This window comes from Microcaecilia unicolor, chromosome 1 (genome assembly GCF_901765095.1).
Source record: "Microcaecilia unicolor chromosome 1, aMicUni1.1, whole genome shotgun sequence".
NCBI classification, from domain to species: Eukaryota; Metazoa; Chordata; class Amphibia; order Gymnophiona; family Siphonopidae; genus Microcaecilia; species Microcaecilia unicolor.
In genome coordinates, this window is record NC_044031.1 from 130,890,130 (window position 1) to 130,915,331 (window position 25,202).

Genomic DNA, 25,202 nt, shown 5'->3' on the forward strand with positions numbered 1-25,202 from the left:
ATACCTCTAACTCACTCCTCCACTCCTTTGGGCATGGTGGTTGAATAATTCGGGAGCGATGGAGTTGTTTTTTCCAGGTCCAAGAGCGTCGACGCTCCTTCGCCGGCGCTAAGCAAAGGACTCACCAACCCTTTCATCTGTGGGCAGTTCGTCGCGCAGCGTTCCTGCACTTGCTGCTGAGGGGATAAAACGCTGGCCATCGGCCGCTGACCGCCGGTTGTCCCCTTCCTCTCAGTTAAGTAACTGCAATTGCAGAGAGGAAATTTACGTAAAGAAGATGAAACTTCAGAGGACAGCTGGGCCGTTGGGCATACGAACTTCAGGTCACCATCTTACCACTCTCCCAGTTTGGGACACTCTTTGTCTGGTTTCTCCTCAGAGGCCTGTCTGATATGGGTAACCCTTCAGCATAGCCCTCTAAGTCATTGAAACACACAAGCCCCTCCACCACTACAAGGTGGTGTCCCTTCGGAGGGGCCCAAGTTCTCCAAGCTTATTTACCACCCATAAAAATACATTTCTTTGAATCCTGTAATTAAAATCTAAACAAAAGAGGATTATATTGCTGACCCTATAATTTGGATAAAGTGCTATATACTGATATGCTAGAGCAGGGCTTCCCAAGCTGTGGATTACAAATCTGTGTTTGGAGTTGCAATCTGAGCAAGCCCTTCATAGAAGTGTCATTAGCCTGCATTTCCAGAAAGTCACGTGCTTTCTGTGGCCACAGAATAATTTTTTTTTTTTAAATAAAACGCTGCTAGAAATCCCTTTCCAAGTCCTGAGCCCTGGCTTTATGTTTCTTGGTCTGGGGATACAGCATTCACAATGCTTAGGAGTGGGGGTTTGCTTTCAAACAGCAGCAGCACCTAGTATTGTAAGGAGGTTGTTCCACCAACATTTAAATCAATTTTCTTCGTACAGCTAAGTCTAGGAAGGAGGGTGGCAACACAACTCCAGTTTGATAGCTCACTTTTAACATACTATAGAATACTCCAAAGAGAAGACATTGGCTTTAAAGGAACACTGATGTTGTTCATATTAGAGCCTAGTAGAGACTTGGTTCTAAAATGATAGTTTGCTAATAAAAATTCTTTTTTTTTGTATCAATACATTTTTATTGGAAAAGATAATAAACATACAAAATCATCTCTCCCAATGTACAACAAAACCAAACAGATACAACATGTATGAGCTCCCCCCACCCCCTACCCCCATCTTTTACGAAAAGTAGACAATCCTTCAAATATAACCAGACCCTCCCCCTCAGAACACACCTCCCCCCTCCCTAGCCCCATACTCTTCTAATCTGTAGTAGAGAACAACAGAGCCAAGTGAGTCCATTCCTACATAGTCTGATCATATCTCCCTTTAAGGCGATCAGTAAGGATAACCAGATCCTGAAGTTGAGCGACCCGCACTAATCAGTCTAATTGAGTAGGTCCAGTGGACTGCTTCCAAAATGCTGCAATCACACCTTTAGCTGCTGCTAAATATAGTCTCTTAAGTTGAACCTGCCAACAAAATACCGCAGTGTTACTCAAACCCAGAAGGCAAGCTCTGGGTGTCAACAGAAAAGGTTTACCCAAAATTTGAGTTAGTCCCTCAACCACACAAGTTCATTATTGTTGGATCTTCACACATTCCCACCAAATGTGGAAAAAGGTTCCCATAGCTTGCAAACATCTCCAACACACATCCGTAGTTGTATTGGAAAACATTGCTTTGAGTTTCAGTGGAATGTAACTACTTTATAAGCATTTTCTTTAATCAGTACACAAATAGAAGCCTTTGGAACTTCTGTAAACACACGTTTCCATTCACTTTGTGTAAGCTCCCCGCCCAAGTTCTGCTCTCACTGGTCTTTAAACCCAAATCTGCAAATGGGCCAACCCCGAAGAAATTTGTATATTACTACTACTACTACTACTACTACTATTTATCATTTCTATAGCGCTACAAGGCATACGCAGTGCTGTACACCATACACAAAAAAAGACAGTCCCTGTTCAAACAGCTTACAATCTAGATAAGACAGATAGAACAATTAAGGGTAAGGGAATAATAAGTGAGGTTGAAGGACAGGGCAAGTGAGTAGTGGTTAGGAGTCAAAAGCAGTGGTAAAGAGTGGGGCTTTAAGTTTGGACTTGAAAACGACTAAAGACGGGGCTAGACGCACAGGCTCGGGAAGTCTATTCCAAGCGTGGGGTGCAGCAAAGTTGGGGGAGGAGAGAGTTTAGTGTGGCGGAGAGAAGTCGAGGGTTTGAAAATGAAAGAGGTTGTAGCCAAGTAGACAGTGGTCACCACAGATTTTTGAAGTACTCAGTATCATCTCGGTCAGAATTATACCAATCCTGTCCCATCATGTAATGTTTAACTTGCAGAAACACATCATCTTCAGACAACCAATATGTGTTTTTCAATTCTTCAAAGGGTATAAAGTCACCCACATCCAACAATTGGTGAAAACATGTGAGCCCTTTCTCCTCCCATCTATGAAACACTCCACTTTCCCGTCCCACCTGAATACAGGATCAAAACAAGTTGTTACTAAAAATGAACTCCTATTCCCAATCCCCATTCTTCTCTTTACCCTCTGCCACAGTCCCAAGAAATGTCTCATGAAGGGTTTGGCAATTCTCTGTTCATACTCTTAGGGATTCCAGGATAACCAAAGTAGATAACATAGGGGAACAGTTGTGTGAAAATGCTCTTGCCCACCCCCTCTTTATGCAGGGATCCCTCCCAGTCCCAAATTTGCTAAAGCTGGCCCACCCAAAAATACCAAAGAAGATTCGGGACTGCCCTTCCACTCCATTCCTGCCCATGCCACAGGACCTTCTAGGCCAATTTGGAGGATCCTCCTCCTCATATAAACCTAGAAAAATCCCTTTGTAACATCCTCAGAACCCCCTCTGACACTTCTATGGGCTGTGTTTGGAATAAAAACAATAAGCGTGGCAGTTCATTCATTTTTAACACTGCTATTAACACTTGAGAACATTCCCCACCATGAGCCAGTGGTGGGAGGCGGGGCTGGTGGTTGGGAGGCGGGGATAGTGCTGGGCAGACTTATACAGTCTGTGCCAGAGCCGGTGGTTGGGAGGCAGGGACAGTGCTGGGCAGACTTATACAGTCTGTGCCCTGAAAAAGACAGATACAAATCAAGGTAAGGTATACACAAAAAGGAGCACATATGAGTTTATCCTGTTGGGCAGACTGGATGGACCATGCAGGCCTTTTTCTGCCATCATCTACTATGTTACTATTCTCCTCAGAAACACCTAGGACCCTGTTTACTAAGGTGCGCCAACACTTACTGTGCACGCTAACCATGTAGTACCTATAGGGATATTGTAGGCACGTACATGATTAACATGCGTTAAAAATGTTAATGCGCCTATAATGCTGCTTAGTAAACAGGGCCCCTAAATTTTCATTGATATATCTCCTTAACGTATCTCTTAAGGTAGTTGCAAAAGCTTTAGAAAAAATTAGGAAATTAGTACTCCTAATAGAGGGCCCCTTTTACAAAGGCACGTAAGGGCCTACATGCATGTAGTGCATGTCTAATCGGCATTACCACCCGGCTAGCATGTGCGCCAGGCTGTAATTCTGAGTTTAGTGTGCGCCAAAAACCCGGGTTAGAAAATTAGTTTCTACCATGGGGGTGTTCCCGGTAGTAATCGACAGTTGGTACATGCTGGACGGTTACCGCGTGGGTAACACATGAGCCCTTACCGCTAAGTCAATGGGTGACATTAAGGGCTCAGGTCGTAAATAGATGTGCGCTGGTTTTAATATTGCCGCATGTCCATTTTCTGTCCCCCCCCCAAAAAAAACCTTTTTTACAGACGTGGTGGAGAAATGGTCCAGTACATGCAACCACACTACCATAGGCCACTTTTTTGGTGCACCTTTGTAAAAGGGCCCCAGAGTTCTCAAACATTTCAGCCTCCTTCCTCAAATTAACCAAATCCTTTTACATTAGGTGTTTGAACTCTCTGAACATCAAGCGTAAACCTTCTCCTGCTTATCAAGCCATCCACTCAATATCTGTGTTTCAGAATCTGTTTTCTCCAGTCTCTCTTCCAAGGAAACAAATCTTAGTTCCAACTTGTGGACCTGGGGGCACAAAACCTTACCCAAGTCCAGAGTCTATAAATTATGCGGAGTCATTTCAGAAGGTTTAACAGTCAAAAAAGAAGGAAATTATGTAATAGGTACCTGTTCAGACTACAAAGGCTCAACTTACCACTCAGTACCCACTATTACCGTCTCTCCTGCAGTAGATATTGGTCCCGCAGCTGCAGTTGCTAGAAGACCCAGCGTCTCCGGGGCCTCCAGCAAACACACTGCAGTATTTAATGCCTGTCATCGCACTTCTTCTGCTACGTTTCCTGATAGCAGAGCTGATGACACTATCAGCGGTGAATTGCTGCCTCACGGTTGCGGAGGAGGTGCTCTCAAGTCCATGGGCTAAGGATAACATCAAACCCAGGACCCGCCATGGAGTCTCCACTCACCCCATGCGAGTCAAGCAAGCTGCTCACCGACTTTGTCGGGATCCGAGTTCTTTGTAAGACGCTATCCATAATTCCGGAAGAAGGGAGACCCAGTTGCTGAGATACTCTGACTGCTGACCTACCCCTTTGCCCTCCCCTCCATCCACCCATGTCCAGCGACCCTCCTCTCCCCTGCCCTCCCCTCCATCCACCCATGTCCAGCGACCCTCCTCTCCCCTGCCCTCGCCTCCATCCACCCATGTCCAGCAGCCCTTCTCTCTCCCCTGCTCCCCCTCCAGCCACCCATGCCCAGCGACTCTCCCCTGCCCCCCCCTCCAGCCACCAATGCCTAGCGACTCTCCTCTCTCCCCTGCCCCCTTCCAGCCACCCATGCCCAGCGACTCCCTTATCCCCCCTGCCCCCCCTCCAGCCACCCATGTCCAGCGACTCCCTTCTCTCCCCTGCCCCCCCTCCAGCCACCCATGTCCAGTGACTCCCTTCTCTCCCCTGCCCCCTCCTCCAGCCATCCATGTCCAGCAACTCCCTTCTCTCCCCTGCCCCCTTCCTCCAGCCACCCATGTCCAGTGACTCCCTTCTCTCCCCTGCCCCCCTCCAGCCACCGAGGTTGTCCAACGGATGCTTCGGGGCAGGCATGAAAGATCCCCAGTTTTTCCTGCCCGCTGCTGGCGCTGACTCTCCCCCGCTGCCAGATCGCTATTCAAAATGGCCGCTGAGACTTACAAGGGTGGCCTCCAAGACTTCAGCAAAAGTCTCGCGAGGCCGCCGCTGGAAGTCTCAGCGGCCATTTTTAAAGAGCGATCCGGCAGCGGGGGAGGGTCAGTGCCGGCAGCGGGCAGGCAAGACTGCTTGCCCCGAAGAATTCGCTGGACAAGGGAGGGAGGGAGCGAGCGAGCGGACCCTGTAGGAGCGAGGGAGGGAGGAGGGAGAGCCGGCTCCCCCGCAGGAACAACCGGCTCGCAAGTTGGTAAAAAATTTAGCAACCGGCTCTTGCGAGCCGGCTCCAGCACACCACTGCATATACATAATAGAGTATAAACATGTAACATATCAGTATAAAACATCAAGGAAATAAAGAGGGGGTAGTGATAAAGGTCTAGTACGGTCCATAGTGTGCTTTGTCGCAAAAAGTAGGAAGTTAATTTGGATCATGGGGGTAGGCTTTCTTAAACAAGCTGATTTTCAATAGTTTCCTGAAATTAGGATGGTTTGGGTGGATCTCACGGTTCTGGGTAAAGCGTTCCATAGCTGTGTACTTATGTAAGGAAAGCTGGATGTATAAACTGATTTGTATCTAAGTTCATTGCAGTTTGGATAATGCAGATTTAAATAAGTTCGGGATCGGCTGATACTATTTCTAGGTGGTAGTTTTATAAGGTCCGACATGTATCCAGGAACTTCACCATAAATAATCCTGTGGACAAGAGTGCAAACTTTGAAGGCAATACGTTCCTTAGTGAGAAGCCAATGCAGTTTTTCACGAAGGGGCTTGGCACTCTCAAATTTTGTTTTTCCGAAAATCAGCCTGGCTGCTGTGTTCTGTGCTGTCTGAAGTTTCTTTGTTAGCTGTACTTTGCAACCTGCATAGATTCCATTGCAGTAATCTAAATAGCTTGGTACCATAAATTGTACCAGGTTGCGAAATACATCTCGTGGGAAGAAATGTTTTATGCGTTTAAGTTTCCACATTGAATAAAACATTTTCTTTGTGGTGGAATCTACTTGACTTTCAAGTGTTAGATTGGAGTCAATTATCACACCAAGCAGTTTTAAGTTATCTGAGATTGGAAGAGAGTAGTTTGAGATGTTTAAGGTTGAAGGTTTATACTTATTGTGTTTAGATGAAAGGATAAGACAATGAGTCTTTTTAGAATTTAATTTCAAATGGAATGAATTTGCCCATGCATTCATTGTATTCAAACCAATCTTAATTATATTGGTGATTTCTGTCAAATCGTGTCTAAAAGGTTTATAGATTGTAACATCATCAGCATAAATAAATGGGTTGAGGCCTAAATTGGCTAGGGATTTGGCCAGCGGAATCATCAGTATGTTGAAGAGTGTTGGTGAAATTGGCGATCCCTGAGGGACTCCGCAAACTGGTTTCCAGGAAGATGATATGTTTGAATTTGATTTCACTTGGTATGATCTAGAGGATAGGAAGCCTTTAAACCATCTGAGTACATTACCGCCAATCCCATAGTACTCAAGGAGATTTAGGAAAATGTCATGGTTAACCATATCAAATGTGCTAGACATATCAAACTGTAGGAGAAGTATACTTTTTCCAATAGCTATTTCTTGCTTAAATTTGCTCAGAAGAGTAACTAAAACAGTTTCAGTACTGTAAAGGGAGCGGAATCCTGATTGTGAATCGTGTAATATAGAAAATTTGGTTAGGTAGTTCGTAAGTTGTTTAGTCACCATACTTTCCGTTAATTTAACCACCAGAGGGATAGAGGCGACTGGGCGATAGTTGGTAATATCATCGGTCCTTTTCTTGGTGTCCTTTGGTATTGGGGTGAGAAGAATATTACCATGATTCTCGGGGAAGTACCCTTGTTGAAGCATGAAATTTAGATGGGTTGTTAGATCTACTAGATATCGATAAGGGGCAAATTTGAGTAAATAATTGGGACAAGTGTCCAATTTGTAGTAAGAATTTGAAAACCTTAGAACCACCTGGATGACTGATTCAATGGTGAGAGGATCAAAATTTGACCAGGTACAATCAGCCGGATAGGCACCCAAGGTGGGCTCTAGAACAGTGAAGAAATGTTGTAAGTTGGAGTTCTGTTGAGGGAGTGAATTACGTAATTTTAATATTTTTTCATTGAAGTAAGATTATCAACAGATGGAATGCTTGTACTGGTAGTAGTAATTGGGTTGGTATCAAATAATTTATTGACAACATGGAATAATTTCTTCAAATCTGAGTAATCATTACCTATTTTAGATTTATAAAAGGACCTTCTGGCCTTCCTGATTGCATATTTATATTTTCTTTGGGCTTGTTTCCATTCTCTAAGTATGTTTTCAGAATTTCCTTCTTTCCAAATACGTTCCAGTTTTCTGGTTTGCGTCTTTAATTTTTTTAGCTCATCGTTGAACCAAGGTGTTGAGTTAGATCTTTTTGATGTTTTAGTTCTGATGGGAGCTAGAACGTCGAATACGTTACTACATCTTGCGTTCCAATCTGAAAGGTAGTGTCTAGAGTCTGTATGGGCCGACCATTCATTATCATAAATCTGTAGCCAAAACTCCTTTGGATCTATTTGGCCTCTTGAGCTAAAAGTTGCGCGTTCTGGAGTTATGTGTGATCCTTTCCTCCACCAAAGTATGGATAAATTGAGTTTAAAGTGGTCGGACCAAGGAATTTCAGACCAATTAAAGTTTGTTATCCGTAAATTCTGGTCTGAAGCCAATTTATATGAACAAAGGTCTAATGTATGCCATTTTATGTGGGTGGGTGGGTTGCCAGTTAGACCATGAAAGATCCCAGGATTGGAGGAAATTCTTACATTCTCTTGCCCAGGAAGGTTTTGAGTCTTCAAGATGCAGGTTAATGTCACCTATTATAAATATGTTGGAATTGGATACACACGTGTTTGAAATCAAATCTGTAAAGATAGTGTGGCATTTGTTCCAATTCCCAGGTGGTCTATAGAACAAGAAGCAGTTCAGGTGGTCAATCAGGGCTTTGTTATGAATCCTAATCGATGCAATTTCAAGTTGCGACGAGATGGATTCCGCAGTGGTTTCAATTGTGAAATGGGAGCGATAAATTAATGCTATTCCACCTCCTCTTTTATCCTTTCTAGTCCAGTGAATGATTTTGTAGTCAGAGGGACATAAGTCAAGGATTACTGGATCTTTTTGACTGCGAATCCATGTTTCATTGATAAAAATTAAATCAAGATTTTCTGAGGTGATCCAATCTGATATTGTTGTTACTTTATTGACTGCAGATCTGGCATTAATATAGCCCACTTGGATATTTTGAAATGGATCTTCTAAATTAGGTAAAGTACAAATTTTTGTAAGTACCCGTTCCTTCGATAGAGCAGATTTGTTAAGGCCGTTCTTTTGGTACTGACCACCTTTGGGAGATCTACCTTTGTTTTGATGGTTACTATTGTGGTGCGAAGTGAGGTGTCTAGGCAGTCTTTGGTGATTGTGGATAATGGTTTTAATGTGGTTACCAGTAATTGGAGTGGATGATGATAGGTGAATCAGTAGAAGGGAATAGGTTACTAAGAGAAATTTGATTATATTCATTTTAAAGGAAGGTAGAAGTAGAAATGGATTAGGAAAAAAACTAATAGGAGAAGCAGTAATGATCGTTGATTGCAAGCAGTACTGCAGTTCTAAATTCTCCTCTTAGCTGGTAACTGTAGATGAAGAGTTTATGGCTGGAGTGGAAGTAAGCCTGAATATTCTATTGTAAGTAGGAAGTCAATTTGTTAAACTTTAATTCCCCTATTCCGTGCTGCCATCTTCATTGCTCACTCAAGTTACGGCAGTTGAATTTATTGAGTTTAAGAGCCTTGAAGGAGGTATAAAATTGAAATGAAGGCGATACTTTCTAGTACACTGCAAACAGGAAATCAGTATATTGAACTGGAAGAGATGCTTTCTAGTACAATTTAAGTACCTTGAATGAGGTACAATATTGGAATGATGGAGATGCTTTCTAGTACACTGCAAACAGGAATCAGTATATTGGAGTAGAAGAGATGCATTTTAGTACACTACAAACAGGGAATCAGTTAGTTAATCTTTTTTCCACTTCAATCTTGCAGCCGTCATCGATGTACTAGAATACTACAAACAGTGAATCAATAAACACTTCCTTCTGTGAACGGTGTGATATATACTCCATTCTTATATGTATATTTACCAGCTGATCACAGTACTTCTCCAGGATTTTTTTCCATGAACACAGAAGAAAAGTACTTGTTTAGCATATTCGCTTTTTTTCATCACTCTCCACATAGCCATCCACAGCATCTTTCAGTCTAACAATTCCATTTCTAGCCTTCCTTCTTTCACTAATACACCTGAAAAAAAGTTTTGTCTCTCTTCTTTGCATTTCTAGCCATTTGCTCTTCTTCCTGTGCTTTCTCTAGACATATCTCCCTCTTGGCTTCTTCATTTTCTCCCGGTATACTTTTCTGTGTTACTCTTCTTGAATTTTCCTGTATTTCGTGACTACCACCTGTTTGTAAAAGACTTTTTGGCTACATGAAGACTAATCTGTTTGACCTTTTTTTTGTGATTACAGCCAAGTTTACTGATCATATTTCATCATCATATGCTTAGTGATTGCTACATGAGTAGGACCATGTATGTGACTATTGTTGCCTGCCTTGGATAAATGTGGGATATAAATGTAATAAATAAATATTTTCTGAGTCACTTGTTTGGAGAACCATATCGATTTCCTTTTCTTCATGCTGTTATTTACTCTTCCTTACGTAGATGTCAGCCCTTAAAATCTCCTTTCAGCCTGGACAGCTGTCTTTCCACTTCTATGTCTTCCCATCCCATCACGTCAAGCATGTCATAATAATGTTTATAGCTCTGGCATCCATTACCCTCTAGATAAGCCCTCACAATTTTCAAGCTGTGTAATGCAGCAGCAAGTGTTGCAATAGGCCTTGCATCACACTTGCTGCCAACTTCCAGCCCTGTTGGCTCATCATCTGAGTCTCCAGCACCCTCAACGACAAACTTCAGGTCTGAGCCAATCTCTGCATCATTTTTATTGGCAGATGTCTGAAGCTCGTCATTAACTGCCGCATAGCGATCAAACACTTTAGGCGTCACGCCATCTGGAAAATCCACAGGCAGCTCGTCTGTGTTCACGACTGAAGATGCAGGATTTTCATCATTATAACATTCTTTCATTAAGCTAGCCCATCTGTAGCAGATGACAATCGTACTCTGGGTAACATGACACCAAGCCTCCTCCTATGTAATGAGTCCATCAGGCTTAGCTTATAAGCAGTCTCAGCGGCCTGTTTGCATCATTATGCATTGTGCCCATCAGATGATGCAGCACCAGCACTCTGTAATGCTTCTTGAAGTTGGCTCTGATACCCTGATCCATCAGCTGAATAAGAGAAGTTATTTTGGGTGGTAGGAATACAAGCTTAACATCTGATAGTTTAACATCATTGCTCTATGGTGCACAGTTGTCACATAACATCAGAATTTCATGCTTCTGCCTTCGCATTCTTTACCTGGACTAGCTTGCTACACATACTATAACTTAGATCAGTTCCTTATATCATGTTTAATTTTACAAAGAACTTACCTTGAGTTTAGCCACCCAACTATTTATCCCAACTGACTCTGTATCATGCATCTTGTCCCCATCTATATATCTGCACTTGGCTCCTCAGTTATATGGTAAGCTGTATTGTAGCAGAAGTATCAACCACCAAAGTGGAGGAACGAGGACCACTACATACACAACAAGTCAGTCACTGGCTACCTGTATCTTAAATTTAAAACTGTTATGTTTGATTTTCAAGATCCTCAGACAAAATGGGCCAGAGTACTTAAAGAATAAGCTAGCCCTTTACTACTACTACTACTATTAAACGTTTCTATAGCGCTACTAGACTTACGCAGCGCTGTACAAATCAACATGAAAAAGACAGTCCCTGCTCAACAGAGCTTACAATCTAAATTGGACTGACGAACAGACAGCTAGGGGTGGGGAAATTGCAGTGGTAGGGGTGATAAGTGAGGGTGTTGAGTAAGAGAGTTATGGTTAGGAGTTGAAAGCCCCATCCTTGGCCACCTTTAAATCTAGACTGAAAGCTCACCTCTTTAACATTGCTTTTGACTCGTAACCACTTGTAACCACTCGCCTCCACCTTCCCTCCTCTCCTCCTTCCTGTACACATTAATTGATTTGATTTGCTTACTTTATTTCTTGTCTATTAGATTGTAAGCTCTTTGAGCAGGGACTGTCTTTCTTCTATGTTTGTGCAGCGCTGCGTACGCCTTGTAGCACTATAGAAATGCTAAATAGTAGTAGTAGTAGTAGTACACACCTTTTAGATCTCTAAGGTCCTCTCAAAGATCATCACTATCTGTACCCTTGTCAAAAGAAATTCTACAATGTGATACCCACCAGCGATCCTTCTCAGAAGTAGTCCCCTCGTTCTGGAATTTACTCCCAGAGGGGCTACTTGTAACTCGAGACTACCTCTACTTCAGGAAGCAGGTGAAAGCCCAGCTCTCCTCCCAAGCCTTTAATACATAGGGTGACTGACTATACACTCATGCTGCACCTGGACCAACTTGCTACACACACTCAGGCTTATTTTTGAAAGAGAAAGATGCCCATATTTCGACCCAAATCGGGAGATGGGCGCCTTTCTCCCGTGGGCGCCCAAATCGGTATAATCGAAAGCCGATTTTGGGTGCCTCCAACTGCAGTCTGTCGTGGGAACAAACAAAGTTGATGGGGGCCTGTCGGAGGCGTGGTGAAGGCGGGACTGGGGCGTGTTTATCGGCTGAGGAGAGATGAGCGCAGTCGGACGATAATGGAAAAAAGAAGGGCGGCAGAAGGAAGAATTTGGGCCGCTTTTTTGGACCCTTTTTTTCACGAACAAGTCCCCAAAAAGTGCCCCAACTGGCCAAATGGCCACCGGAGGGAATCAGGGATGACATCCCCCTGACTCCCCCAGTGGTCACTAACCCCTCCCACAAAAAAAAAGAACTTTAAAAACTTTTTTTTGCCAGCCTGTATGCCAGCCTCAAATGTCATACCCAGCTCCATGACAGCAGTATGCAGGTCCCTGGAGCAGTTGTTAGTGGGTGCAGTGCACTTAGGCAGGCAGACCCAGGCCCACCCCCCTTACCTGTTACACTTGTGGTGGTAAATGGGAGCCCTCCAAACCCCCCCCCCAAAAAAAAACCACTGTATCCACATGTAGGTGCCCCCCTTCACCCATAAGTGCTATGGTACTGGTGTAGAGTTGTGGGGAGTGGGTTTTGGGGGGGGATTTGGGGGGCTCAGCACCCAAGGGAAGGGAGCTATGGACTTGGGAGGTATTTTACAGGTTTTTTTTACAGTTTACAAGTGCCCCCTAGGGTGCCCGGTTGGTGTCCTGGCATGTGAGGGGGACCAGTGAACTACGAATCCTGGCCCTTCCCACGACCAAATGCCTTGGATGTGTTCATTTTTGAGCTGGGCGGCTTCGGTTTCCATTATCACTGAAAACCGATACCGCCCATCTCAAATCCGCCCAAATCCAATGCATTTGCCCGGCACCAACCATATTATCGAAACAAAAGATGCACGCCCATCTTTTTCGAAAATACGGTCTGTCCCGCCCCTTCGCGTACCCATCCTCGAAGATAGTCGCCCATGGAGATGGGCGTTCACGTTTGATTATGCCCCTCACTGTAACTTAGATCGGTTCCTTATCTTTTCCTTAACTATACAAAGAACTTGCCTTGGGTTTAGCCAACTATCAAATTATCCCAGCTGACTCTCACCACGCATCTATTATCCCAGCTGACTCTCACCACGCATCTTGTTTCCATCATATATAAGTACATATAGTACATAAGTAATGCCACACTGGGAAAAGACCAAGGGTCCATCGAGCCCAGCATCCTGTCCACGACAGCTGCCAATCCAGGCCAAAGGCACCTGGCAAGCTTCCCAAACGTACAAACATTCTATACATGCTATTCCCGGAATTGTGGATTTTTCCCAAGTCCATTTAGTAGCGGTTTATGGACCTGTCCTTTAGGAAACCGTCCAACCCCTTTTTAAACTCTGCCAAGCTAACCGCCTTCACCAAGTTCTCCGGCAACGAATTCCAGAGTTTAATTACGCGTTGGGTGAAGAAACATTTTCTCCGATTTGTTTTAAATTTACTACACTGTAGTTTCATCACATGCCCCCTAGTCCTAGTATTTTTGGAAAGCATGAACAGACGCTTTACATCCACCTGTTCCACTCCACTCATTATTTTATATACCTCTATCATGTCTCCCCTCAGCCGTCTCTTCTCCAAGCTGAAAAGCCTTATCCTCCGTAGTCTTTCTTCATAGGGAAGTCGTCCCATCCCCGCTATCATTTTAGTTGCCCTTCGCTGCACCTTTTCCAATTCCACTATATCTTTCTTGAGATGCAGCGACCAGAATTGAACACAATACTCAAGGTGCGGTCGCACCATGAAGCGATATAACGGCATTATAACATCCTCACACCTGTTTTCCATACCTTTCCTAATAATACCCAACATTCTATTCGTTTCCGAGCCGCAGCAGCACACTGATCAACGACAACACTCTTGGTTCCTCAGCTATATGGTAAGCCATATTATAGAAAATCTTTAGCATCATATCTGTTAGTTGAATGTTCTAATGCATGCTTGTATCATTAGTATTATGCTAACATTGTATTATATCTCTGGTATTTGAATTCCAGTGCTGTTAAATGTGTATATTTTTTATACTGTTTCACGGTAGTTCTAATATTAGGTTTCAATTTACTGTTTTCAAGTTTACCTCATTTATTGTATTTAGTTTATTTTTGGTTACTTTACTATTGTTATGCTGTAAACAAAATTGCAAGTTTTATGTTAAACTGTACCTGCTGTACACCGCTTTGGGTAAATCTCTTCATAACGGTGGTTAATAAATCCCAATAAATAAATAAAAATAACATGGTCAACAGGACACATCCAAACACCAGGAAGAAGGTGGTGTTACATTCAGTTATTTAACTGAATATATTGACTTGGCACGACACCATGTTTCAGCCAGAGTTCCTGCCTCAGGAGTCTTTATATAAGTAAGAAGCCCAAGTGTGACAAAAAAGCTTCAAAAAGATGCTAAAATTGGATACAGTCTTTAAAAAGACTATAAAATCTGACACAAACTGTGCAGTGTATTGCCATGATAGTTGTTCAAAACTATTCAAGTAACGGCAATACACTGCACTATTTGTGTTTCAGATTTTATAGTCTTTTTAGCATCTTTGTGAAGCTTTTTGTCACACCTGGGCTTATAACTTATATAAAGACTCCTGAGGCGGGCACTCTGGCTGAAACACGGTGCTATGTCAAGTCAATATATGCTATGAAATAAACTGAATTGTAACTACCACCGTCTTTCTGGTGTGTTTGGATGTGTCCTGTTGGACCACATTACTCCATTGTTTGACAAACTGTATTGTAGAAAAGCATTAGTATCATATCTGTGTCATTAGAATGTTCTAATGTGTGCTTATTAGATGTTTCATTAGTATTATGCTGACATCATATTATATCTCTGTTATTTGAATTTCAGTTCTGTTAAATGTGTATGTTTTTGATCCTGTTTCATGATAATCCTATCATTAGGTTTCAATGTGCTGTTTTCAAGTTTACCTCATTTATTGTATTTATGTTTATACGTGGACATTTTACTATTGTTATGCTGTTATCAAAATTGTAAGTTTTACACTGTAATGCTGTACACTGTAATTGTAATGCTGTACACTGCCTTGGGTGAATCTCTTCATAAAGGCGGTTAATAAATCCATTCCAGTTTTTTTAGCCATTGTAGCCAAATTTCTGTCATTCAAACATTTTTGTTTGCCCTATTTGCCACTAAAGCTGTTTAACGTTCTTGAAACAATGTGGCTATTTACTTTTCCCAATTGTCAGTGGCTCTAACTTTTCACTGCCATCCATGTTGAATGATAGTTGCAATGTCAGTCTTTCATTTGGCATTTTTTCCAGCCACCTAGGCCAGCTTTTGAATGCCAGTGCTCCATCAGGAATTGCTTTCCAATACAGACCTGTTTCATCCGCATTAAAAATTTCAAATGGTTTGTAATTTTTCATGATGTGAGGTAGACCATTTTCTACCTATCTCTCTGCACCTAACTTATCTGCATCTTGTTTTTTGCCATGCTGTTTGTTGAACTTGATATTGTATCTCACTGTTCATCGCTCTAACCCGCCAAGAGTTGCATTAAAAACCAACCAAGCCATTGTTTTGTGCCAAAGGATTGGCTTTCTTCATCAGCAGAGGACCACTGACAGGAAGCTGTTGGCTTCTTAATAGAGAAAACCATTGAAGAAGAGCTTCTTCCACATCTTCAGCTTTGTCAGCTTTCTTGCATTTTCTTTCAGGATTGATGGTGTTCTGCCAATCCTCGAGAAGCGTGTCCTTCTGCTTGTAGATGCGTGAGATTTGGCTCGGATGCACACCATACTGTTTTGCAATGGAAGCCTGACTTTCCTTATTATCCAGTCTTTTGATAATGTCTATCCCACCAGCAAGTGAAAGATCCTTACATATGCATGATGACACTGCCATTGCCTATGCCTTGCAGGTGATCGAAGAAAGCAACTTGAACTATCCCAAATAAGATGTATATTGTTTGTCTCCTTTCACTTTTGTGTGCCACTCCCACTGCTGCCACTTTAAGAGCTGTGATGTTTAGGTGTACATTTATTCAACTGGTTAGCCTGCCTGGTCTCCTTTCGCTTTGTGTGCCACTCCACTGTGGCCACTTAAAGGGCTGTGCTATTTAGTTACCAGGTTTTCCAATTGGTCAGCCTACCAGGTCTCCTTTCGATCTATATGCCATGGGTGCTGCAGCTCCTCAGGCCCTCGTGATTTACAACTGCCGCGTGTCCCAGCTGCACATCAGAATGCTTGGAACCAATGAGGGAGAGTGAGGAGAGAGCCCAGACCACCCTCCCCCCAATTTCATTGGTTTCCGGCTACGCAACACAGCATTTAACATAAGAATAGACTAATGGGTCAGACCAATGGTCCATCTAGCCAGTATCCTGCTTCAACAGTGGCCAATCCAGGTCACAAATACCTGGCAGAAACCCAGTTGGTAGCAACATTCCATGCTACCAATCCCAGGACAAGTAGTGGCTCCCCCATTTCTATCTCAATAGCAGACTATGGACTTTTCATCCAGGAACTTGTCCAAACCCTTTTTAAACCCAGATACGCAAACCACTGTTACCACATCCTCCAGCAACAAGTTCTAGTAACTGTTCTTTGAGTGAAAAAATATTTTCCTATTTGTTTTAAAACTATTTCCATGTAATTGCATTGAGTGTCCCTTTGTCTTGTACTTTTTGAAAGAGTGAAAAATTGATTCACTTCTACTCGTTCTACACCACTCAGGATTTTGTAGACCTCAATCGTATCTCCTCTCAGCCATCTCCTTTCCAAGCTGAAGAGGCCTAACCTCTTTAGCCTTTTCATCATATGAAGTCCGGGAGTCAATGAAGTTGGAGGTGGGGGGGGCAGTCTTGGCTCTCTCCTCACTCTCCCTTATTGGCTCCCAGCATTTTGATCTGCCAGCTGCCTGGATAATGCAGCATTTGTACATCATGAGGCTGGGAGTGAATGAGGGAGGGTGCTGGCTCCCCATCATTTCCTTTCAACAGTGTACCTAAATGGAGTGATGCTGCTGAAGAAGCCAATCAATGCATTGCATGTAAACAGAGCATGCACTTATAGACAGTGTAACAAAGTAAGTCGTCACTGGAATGAATAGAAAACAATTTGGACTGGAGCATGCCAGTGCAGGTAAGCAGAGTATGCGCTTATCCAACATTCATTTGAATGGAGTGCACTATATTTTTCTTTGTCACAATTCTAGTAAGCAAGTACTTTGCACCCACCAAGAGATTAGAGGCAAGTTTGGTTAAAATTCCATACAGTTTGCATAAATATTTGTATTCTCAATGAAAGATAAAATCCATTTTGTTTTACCCAGTGCTTTTTTTTGTAGGAAAAAAGGTACCAGTACTCATACAGGGCCAATCTTAAGGGCGGAGTCATTATTGCCCCACCCCTACAGTAGCCACACCCATTTGTCCAGCCATGGAGCACATAAAGGTCATCATTGAAAATAGTAAACAAGTCCCTAGGTTCAACAAAAGAACCCCTAAGAGTGACCATAAACTAACAAAATATGTAGACCAAACAATCAGCTGAAACCCCCAAAAACCAGACTGGCATGGATAACACCAGAAAAAGAACAATATTTTCCCCAGATGTAAATTTCAAAAACTGGCGTATTCCATTCACTACATAACAAATTAATAACTACAAATAAAACAAAAAAATTAACACAGCTACCACATTACTTTATCTTAAATTTAAAATAAAATTCAACGTTTGTTGTCTGGCCACATAGTAACATAGTAAATGACGGCAGAAAAAGACCTGCATGGTCCATCCAGTCTGCCCAACAAGACAAACTCATATGTGCTACTTTTTGTGTATACCCTACTTTGATTTGTACCTGTCCTCTTCAGGGCACAGACCGTATAAGTCTGCCCAGCACTATCCCCGCCTCCCGCCACCGGCTCTGCCACCCAATCTCGGCTAAGCTCCTTAGGATCCATTCCTTCTGAACAGGATTCCTTTATGTTTATCCCACGCGTGTTTGAATTCTGTTACCGTTTTCATTTCCACCACCTCCCGCGGGAGGGCATTCCAAGCATCCACTACTCTCTCCGTGAAAAAATACTTCCTGACATTTTTCTTGAGTCTGCCTCCCTTCAATCTTATTTCATGTCCTCTCGTTCTACCGCCTTCGCACCTCCGGAAAGGGTTCGTTTGCAGATTAATACTTTTCAAATATTTGAACGTCTGTATCATATCACCCCTGATATGATACAAACGTTCAAATATTTGAAAAGTATTAATCCGCAAACGAACCTTTTCCGGAGGTGCGAAGGCGGTACTTTGTTTTCAATTCTGTTGGTCCCATTTTCTGGTTTCTACTCTCCTCATCTTCTCTTAACTTTATTGCCAGGACTTCCTGTTTGTTTTTCATTTTTCTCTTCTCCTTTTCCTTTCAGCTTTCTTCAATTTTATTTTCTGCCTTTGTCCACATTTAGGGGCCCTTTTACTAAGCTGAGGTAAAAGGGGCCCTGCACTAGTGGCAGTAGCCATTTTTGCCACTCACTGCAGAGGAAAAAAAGGCTGAAAAAAGAAATGGCCATGTGGTAAGTTCACACTTGCCATGTGGCCATTTTGGAGGGAGAGCAAGTACTGCCACCCAGTAAGGTGGTGGTAATGGCTCCTGCGCTAACCCAGCAGTAAACCCTGTGGAAATATTTTTATAATATTTCCGCTAGCGCTGGAAATGGCGCATGCTGGGGTGGAACTAGCTCCGGCCTCCTGCGTTGGGCCGGCGATAGTTTCGGGTTGCCATGCAGCAACCTTTCAGTAAAAGGGTCTCTAAGTTTTTCTTACTATCCAATCTTCAATTCCCCTCTTTTGACTGTGTCTACCTACAGCTTGCCCCTCTGTCTTCCCCACTTCCATCCAGCATTGCCTCTCCTCTCCTCCCCATATCCATCCAGCATTTGCTGCCCTCCCTACTTCCAACCAGCATTTCCCCACAACCTCCCCACTTCCATCCAGCATTTTCCCCCTCTCTCCTTCCCACTTCCATCCAGCATTTGTGCTCTCTCTCTCTCTCTTCTCACCACTTCCATCCAGTATTTCTCTCCTTTTCCTCTCTCTCTCCCCATCCAGTACCTCTCCACATGCCCCCTCTCTCCCCATCTGGCATTTCTCCCCTGGACCCCTCTTTCTCCATCTGGCATATCTCCCCTTGACCCCTCTCTCTCCATCTGGCATATCTCCCCTTGCCCCCTCTCTTCCCATCCGTCATATCTTCCCTTGCCCCATCTCTCTTCATCCGGCATATCTCCCCTTGCCCCCTCTCTTCCCATCCGGCATATCTCCCCTTGCCCCCTCTCTTCCCATCTGACATCTCTCCCCTTGCCCCTCCCCCATCCAGTATTTCTCCCCTTGCCCCCTCCTATCCAGCATCTTCCCTTGCCTCTTCTCTCCCCATCCAGCATCTCTCTCCCCTTGCCCCCTCTTTCCCATCCTGCATCTCTCCTGTGGCTGCTGCTGCTTCTCCCAACGAGCAACAGTGGCAGTTAAATCAAGGAGTAAAAGACGTGGGGCCACAGTGCTCAGATATGCACTGTTAGCTCTACCAATCCCCTGCCCCTCTGATGTTAGCTTCCTGTTCTGGGGCAGGAGATTGGCAGAGCCAACAGCACATGCACTAGCACTTCAGCCCCGCATCTGCTACTCCTTGCTTTGCTGCTGCTGCTGCTGCTCATTGGGAAAAGCAGTTGTGGCCATGGGGGATGAATGGGAAGGAAAAAGAGGTGCCGGTACGCCGTACCAGCGCATACTGGCACAAAAAAAGCCCTGGCTTTACCAGTAATTTCCTGATATCCAGTTTGACATATTTTGGTTCCTTTATTTATGCACTGAGGTCTACTAACTCTGCCCTTATTCTTTTCCCAACCCTCACACTCTACACGCGTTTGCTTATTTGGCGTTTTTCCAGCCACCTAGGCCAGCTTTTGAATGCCAGTGCTCCATCAGGAATTGCTCTCCAATACAGACCTGTTTCATCCACATTAAAAATTTCAAATGGTAAGGGGGCATAAACAAGAAACCTGCCCTGAAGCTGAAACCATTCATTGTGCACCTGCATTATACATGTAAGAAGCAGTAAGCAGTGTAGTTTAAGAACATAGCGCTTTCTGAGTTGACACAAATGAACCTTCAGAAGTGTCATCAGTACAACTGAGGCTAAGATGAATATACCGTAATGAGTAAAATGTATTCATTTAAAGTATTTATAGCTCGCACTATCCTTCCATTCTAGGCAGGTTAAAAAGTTTAAAATATACATAATAAAATTAACAAAACAGAAGATGATAACATTACATTACAAATCACATTTATCAACCACAAAGTTCAAGGCAGTTCAGTAAGAGCCAGATGAGCATTCTCAGGAATAAAACAATTGAGTATGGTATTCCAAACGGATTTCTCTTAACACAAATGCCTTTTAAACCTTCTGAAACTTTTTTCATTAAACAACATATAAAACTCAAATAGCCGAATGGATTAATTAAGTTTTAATAAAACTTTGAACAGTGTTTGAATTAGTCAAGTCTCAAATTAAACTCTTATGTTGAAAATAAGATTACAAATATTACATTGTTAAAGGATATAACTAAGCAAACCGTTGAGTCTTGAGCTGTTTCCTAAATTGTATATTGGAGCCAATACACCATAATTTAAAAGATAATGTATTCCATAACCAAGCACCCTCATTTAAAAAAAATTGTGAAGCGATAAACATCAGCACTTTGTGAAAGAGACACCCCTTCCTCCTTTATGTCATCCTTTGAGAAATTCATAATGTGTCTCTTTACACTGATATAGGCAGTTTTCTTTATTTTGATTTGTTTTTGTTTTATGTTCGTTGGGTTTCTTCTGCTGTCTGGAAGTCATGTGATCCAAAAATAATTTGTGATGAGCATAGTATGCTATACTCTAGTTGATATTAAAAAATTGTATCCAATGTCTATACAGAACTGAGCAGCATTAAACAAAAGCTGACACTGCAGAATTTTAGTAAACTGCCTATAACCTTAATTTTATATCGTATTTATTCAATAAGTATGATGATTGTATGTTGCTTCTCCTTTTTAAGTTATCTAATTTGCATTATTTTATTTATTTATAGCTTTGCTGGTGGAACATGGGATTGGGAATATTTGGGATTTGCATCACCTGAGGTAACATTTATTACATTTGGGGATGGGAAGGGGAACATTAGTGTTATCCTACTCCTTTCTGCTTTCCAGTTTTGTTGCAATCAGGGCTGTGGTTTGGCACCATGAGTGTTGTTTGCACCTACCTGGGGATTTTCTCCCATATTTTGTATCTCCTCCCAACTTGTGCAGCCCAATCATCACAGCATCTACAGCCAAGGAACCATGCTGTACAGCCCCTTCCAGAACCCTTATCTCTAATCGATTAGATAAAGCACCTTTTTCTTTTTAGCACCAGCTCTTTGGAATGAACTTCCTTTACCCCATGAACCAAATTTTCATATAAAAAATTCAAAACTGCTCTTGAGATGCACTTTTTAAAATTATCTTTTGGGGGCTAGTTTCTGGGACCCAGGGGTTGGATGGGTTTGTATTGTTTGTATTTTAGATGCTTTATCGTTTCTTGGCTTTAGTTCTGTGTGGCTGCTGTTATCTTTCCTGTTATATAACTAGAGTCCTTTTCTGATTTTGTATTTTATGATGTAAAGCACTTTGTTCTGTGTGACAGATGAGGCATGCAGTAATCTTTCTTATTAAATCAGCTTTTTGCTGTTATATAAGACTTTTCCACAAAAGGGCAAAAAATTGTTATTGAGTAGAAAGCTTCAGTTTGTTTCCATATAAGCAGTTGCTAAAAATATACACCTAAATATAGTATCTGTGACAGAAAATAGCTTGACTGGGAACTTAAAATGTAGATTAGAAGAATTTATTCAATAATGTAATTTTTTTTTTTTTTACTCTTGTACTCATATTGAACCTACAGATAAGGTAGTAAAGGTAAAGGATTAGATTGTAAGATTGAGAGGGAAACAGAGAATGTGTGCAGGGTCATCAGGACAAAGCAGAAATACTGAGCAAATACTTCTGCAGCAAGGTTTTTTTTTCCCCCTTGTGCTCTATTCTCCTGCTCAAATTCTGTGCCTGCACTGAGAGGAGGAGTAGCCTAATGGTTCATTCAGTGGCCTGAGGACCAGGTTTGATTACTTTGTGACCCTGGGCAAGTTACTTAACCCTCCATTGCTCTAGGAACAAAACAAAAAACTATAATATGTATACTACTTTGTACTGTACTACAGAAAGGTGGTATATCAAATCCCTTCCACTTACTATGTTTTCAAACAGTTTTGGGTCGCCACTCTCTTTCCTGCAACTGCCTTCTAGTTTTCTTCTCTCACCACCTTCTTCCCTTGTCCATCACTTGCAACCAGGTGGTATCTCTTCTTTGTGGCCATGCAGTTAATTGATTAGTTGTTTGAACCTTGTGTGTCCTGTACAAACAGCTAATTGGTGAACCACAATAGCAAAAGTGGTATGGTGGGGTTCAGGGAGGAAAAGCAATATAAACCCTAACCTCTGCACAGTTTATGCCTCAAGACTGACCCCACCATGGGAGCACAAGAGACAAATTTGGCTCAGGACATCCATGATGATGTCACAGCATTTGGAAGAGCAAATGGAATGTTTGGGTTTAAATTAAGAAAATGTAATCTGCACTGGCAAAAAAAGAGGTGTTGGTAAACCATACATTAAATGAAATAAGCCATTGGTGGAGGAGTAGCCTAGTGATTAGAGCAATATCCTGAGAAATTGAATTAAAGGCCAACCAATTTTTGGTTTTGGTTATGACACTGAAACCAGCACAAAATCCTTTTTCTGCCCAGTTTTGGCTGAAAGGTTATTTTTATTTTTGGCCATGTTTTCTGTTTTGGCCAAAAATGACTGTGTTTTCAATGGAAGCTGAAAATTTATGCATTGTCCTGTTTGTCTTGTGCCTTCCTCCTCTCCCCCCACCCATAAGTTCCCTGAGTCTATCTTACAGTCCCTTGGTGGTCTAGGGGTGTCATCATTGCAGGATCGATTCTCAGTTACTCCTGCCCATTATTTATTTATTTATTGGCTGCATTTGTATCCCACATTTTCCCACCTCTTTGCAGGCGCAATGTGGCGTACATTATGCCGTAATGGCAGTCACCAATTATGGAATGAGAGAACAGAATAATATACAATTAAGGTACATAAGATATCAAAAAATTAGAAGTAAAGAAATAATACATATTAGGTATGTAAAATGTAGGATCAAGAGTAACATTAGATGATAATAGTGAAATTAAAGTAGTCAGATTAAGGAGTTCAATGTTGATTAGTACTAATACAGTTCTGATGATGAATCTTTATGAAGGATTTTTTATATAATTCTTGTTGAATAAGTTAGTTTTCAGTGATTTCCGGAAGGCTGTCAAATCATGTGTTGATTTTAAGACAGTTGGTAGTGCATTCCAACGTTGCCTGCAGATGTATGAAAAGCTGGATGCATATAGTGACTTGTATCTGGCTCTGATCTCAAAAGCTGGATGCATAGTGATTTGTATCTGGCTCTGTTCTCAAAATGACTGTCATGACTGGAGCATCACTCCTGCCCTGACTACATCACTAAACCATCAGGGATTGTAAGGTAGTCTGGTGAGGCAAGATTTCCCTTCACTAAATCCATGTTGACTTTGTCTCATTAATCCATGCTTTTGAATATGCTCTGTAATTTTGTTCTTAATAATAGTCTCTACCATTTTGCCTGGCACCGACGTCAGACTCACCGGTCTATAATTTCCCGGATCTCCTCTGGATCCTTTTTTAAAAATTGGCGTTACATTGGCCACCCTCCAATCTTCTGGAACCACGCTCAATTTTAAAGATAAATTACATATTTCTAACAATAGCTCCGCAAGCTCATTTTTCAGTTCTATCATTACTCTGGGATGAATACCATCCGGTCCAGGAGATTTGCTACTCAGTTTGTAGAACTACCCCATTACATCCTCCAGGTTTACAGAGAATTCATTAATTTTCTCTGACTCGTCAGCTTCGAATACCATTTCTGGCACCGGTATCCCACCCAAATCTTCCTCGGTGAAGACCAAAGCAAAGAATTCATTTAATCTCTCTCTCTGCTACGGCTTTGTCTTCCCTGATCGCCCCTTTTACTCCTCGGTCATCTAGCGGTCCAACCGATTCTTTTGCCGGCTTCCTGCTTTTAATATACGTTAAAAAATGTTTACTATGTGTTTTTGCCTCCAATGCAATCTTTTTTTCAAAGTCCCTCTTAGCGTTCCTTATCAGTGCTTTGCATTTGACTTGACATTCCTTATGCTGTTTCTTATTATTTTCAGTCGGTTCCTTCTTCCATTTTCTGAAGGATTTTCTTTTAGCTCTTTATAGCTTCCTTCACCTCACTTTTTAACCACGCCGGCTGTTGTTTCGTCTTCTGTCCTCCTTTTTTAATACGTGGAATATATTTGGCCTGGGCTTCCAGGATGGTGTTTTTGAACAGCATCCACGCTTGATGTAAATTTTTGACCCTCGCAGTCGCTCCTCTAAGTTTTTTGTTTCACCGTTCTTCTCATTTTATCATAGTCTCTTTTTTTTAAGTTAAACGCTAACGTATTCGATTTCCTATGTATACTTACTTCAAAGCTAATATCAAATCCGATCTTTTTTTTTTTTTTTTTTTTAATTTTATTTATTAATATCCAAAACAATTCTCACAACACCAACTCAATTCCACATGTACATAGTATAAGCTGGATAACGTTTTATAATACATAACTTCAATATCCCCCCTCCCCCCTCCCAAATCCGAACTTTTTTAACAAGGATTCTTTTTCCTGTCACAGGAAGATGTAGCCCATCATTACAATACAGTCTTTTATTTTTCCACGTACTGCCCATCCTCCTATGTATCTAAAGTCTTTTTGTTGACAACAGGCTTTAATCCACTAAAACTCTTCCGTTCCCTCTTCTTTTCCATAAGTAGGTATTAATTCAGAAAAAGCTACAGTCCAAGTCAAAGACTTGAGCCCCTCCCTAAGGTTCTGGAAAGCTCTCTGTTGTCACAGACACAGGGTGGTGAGCTCTTGGACTGTGGCCGAACCCCGACTGCAGCAGACAAGTCCCCTGGGCTGGCATAAGACAGACATCAAGGCAAAAACATTTCCAAATAGAGAAAAGCCAACCCAAT

At 42.2% G+C, this 25,202-nt stretch overlaps 1 protein-coding gene across 4 annotated transcripts in view; it reads left to right on the forward strand.

Annotated features, from left to right (window-relative positions):
* ANKIB1 (ankyrin repeat and IBR domain containing 1) overlaps positions 1 to 25,202 on the forward strand; it is a 410,970-nt gene that overhangs the window by 345,136 nt on the left and 40,632 nt on the right. For all 4 annotated transcript variants that reach the window (XM_030200246.1, XM_030200271.1, XM_030200262.1 and 1 more), the window contains exon 17: positions 21,100 to 21,151. In XM_030200246.1, coding sequence (XP_030056106.1) covers positions 21,100 to 21,151 — 52 coding nt within the window. The remainder of the gene's footprint in view (positions 1 to 21,099; positions 21,152 to 25,202) is intronic.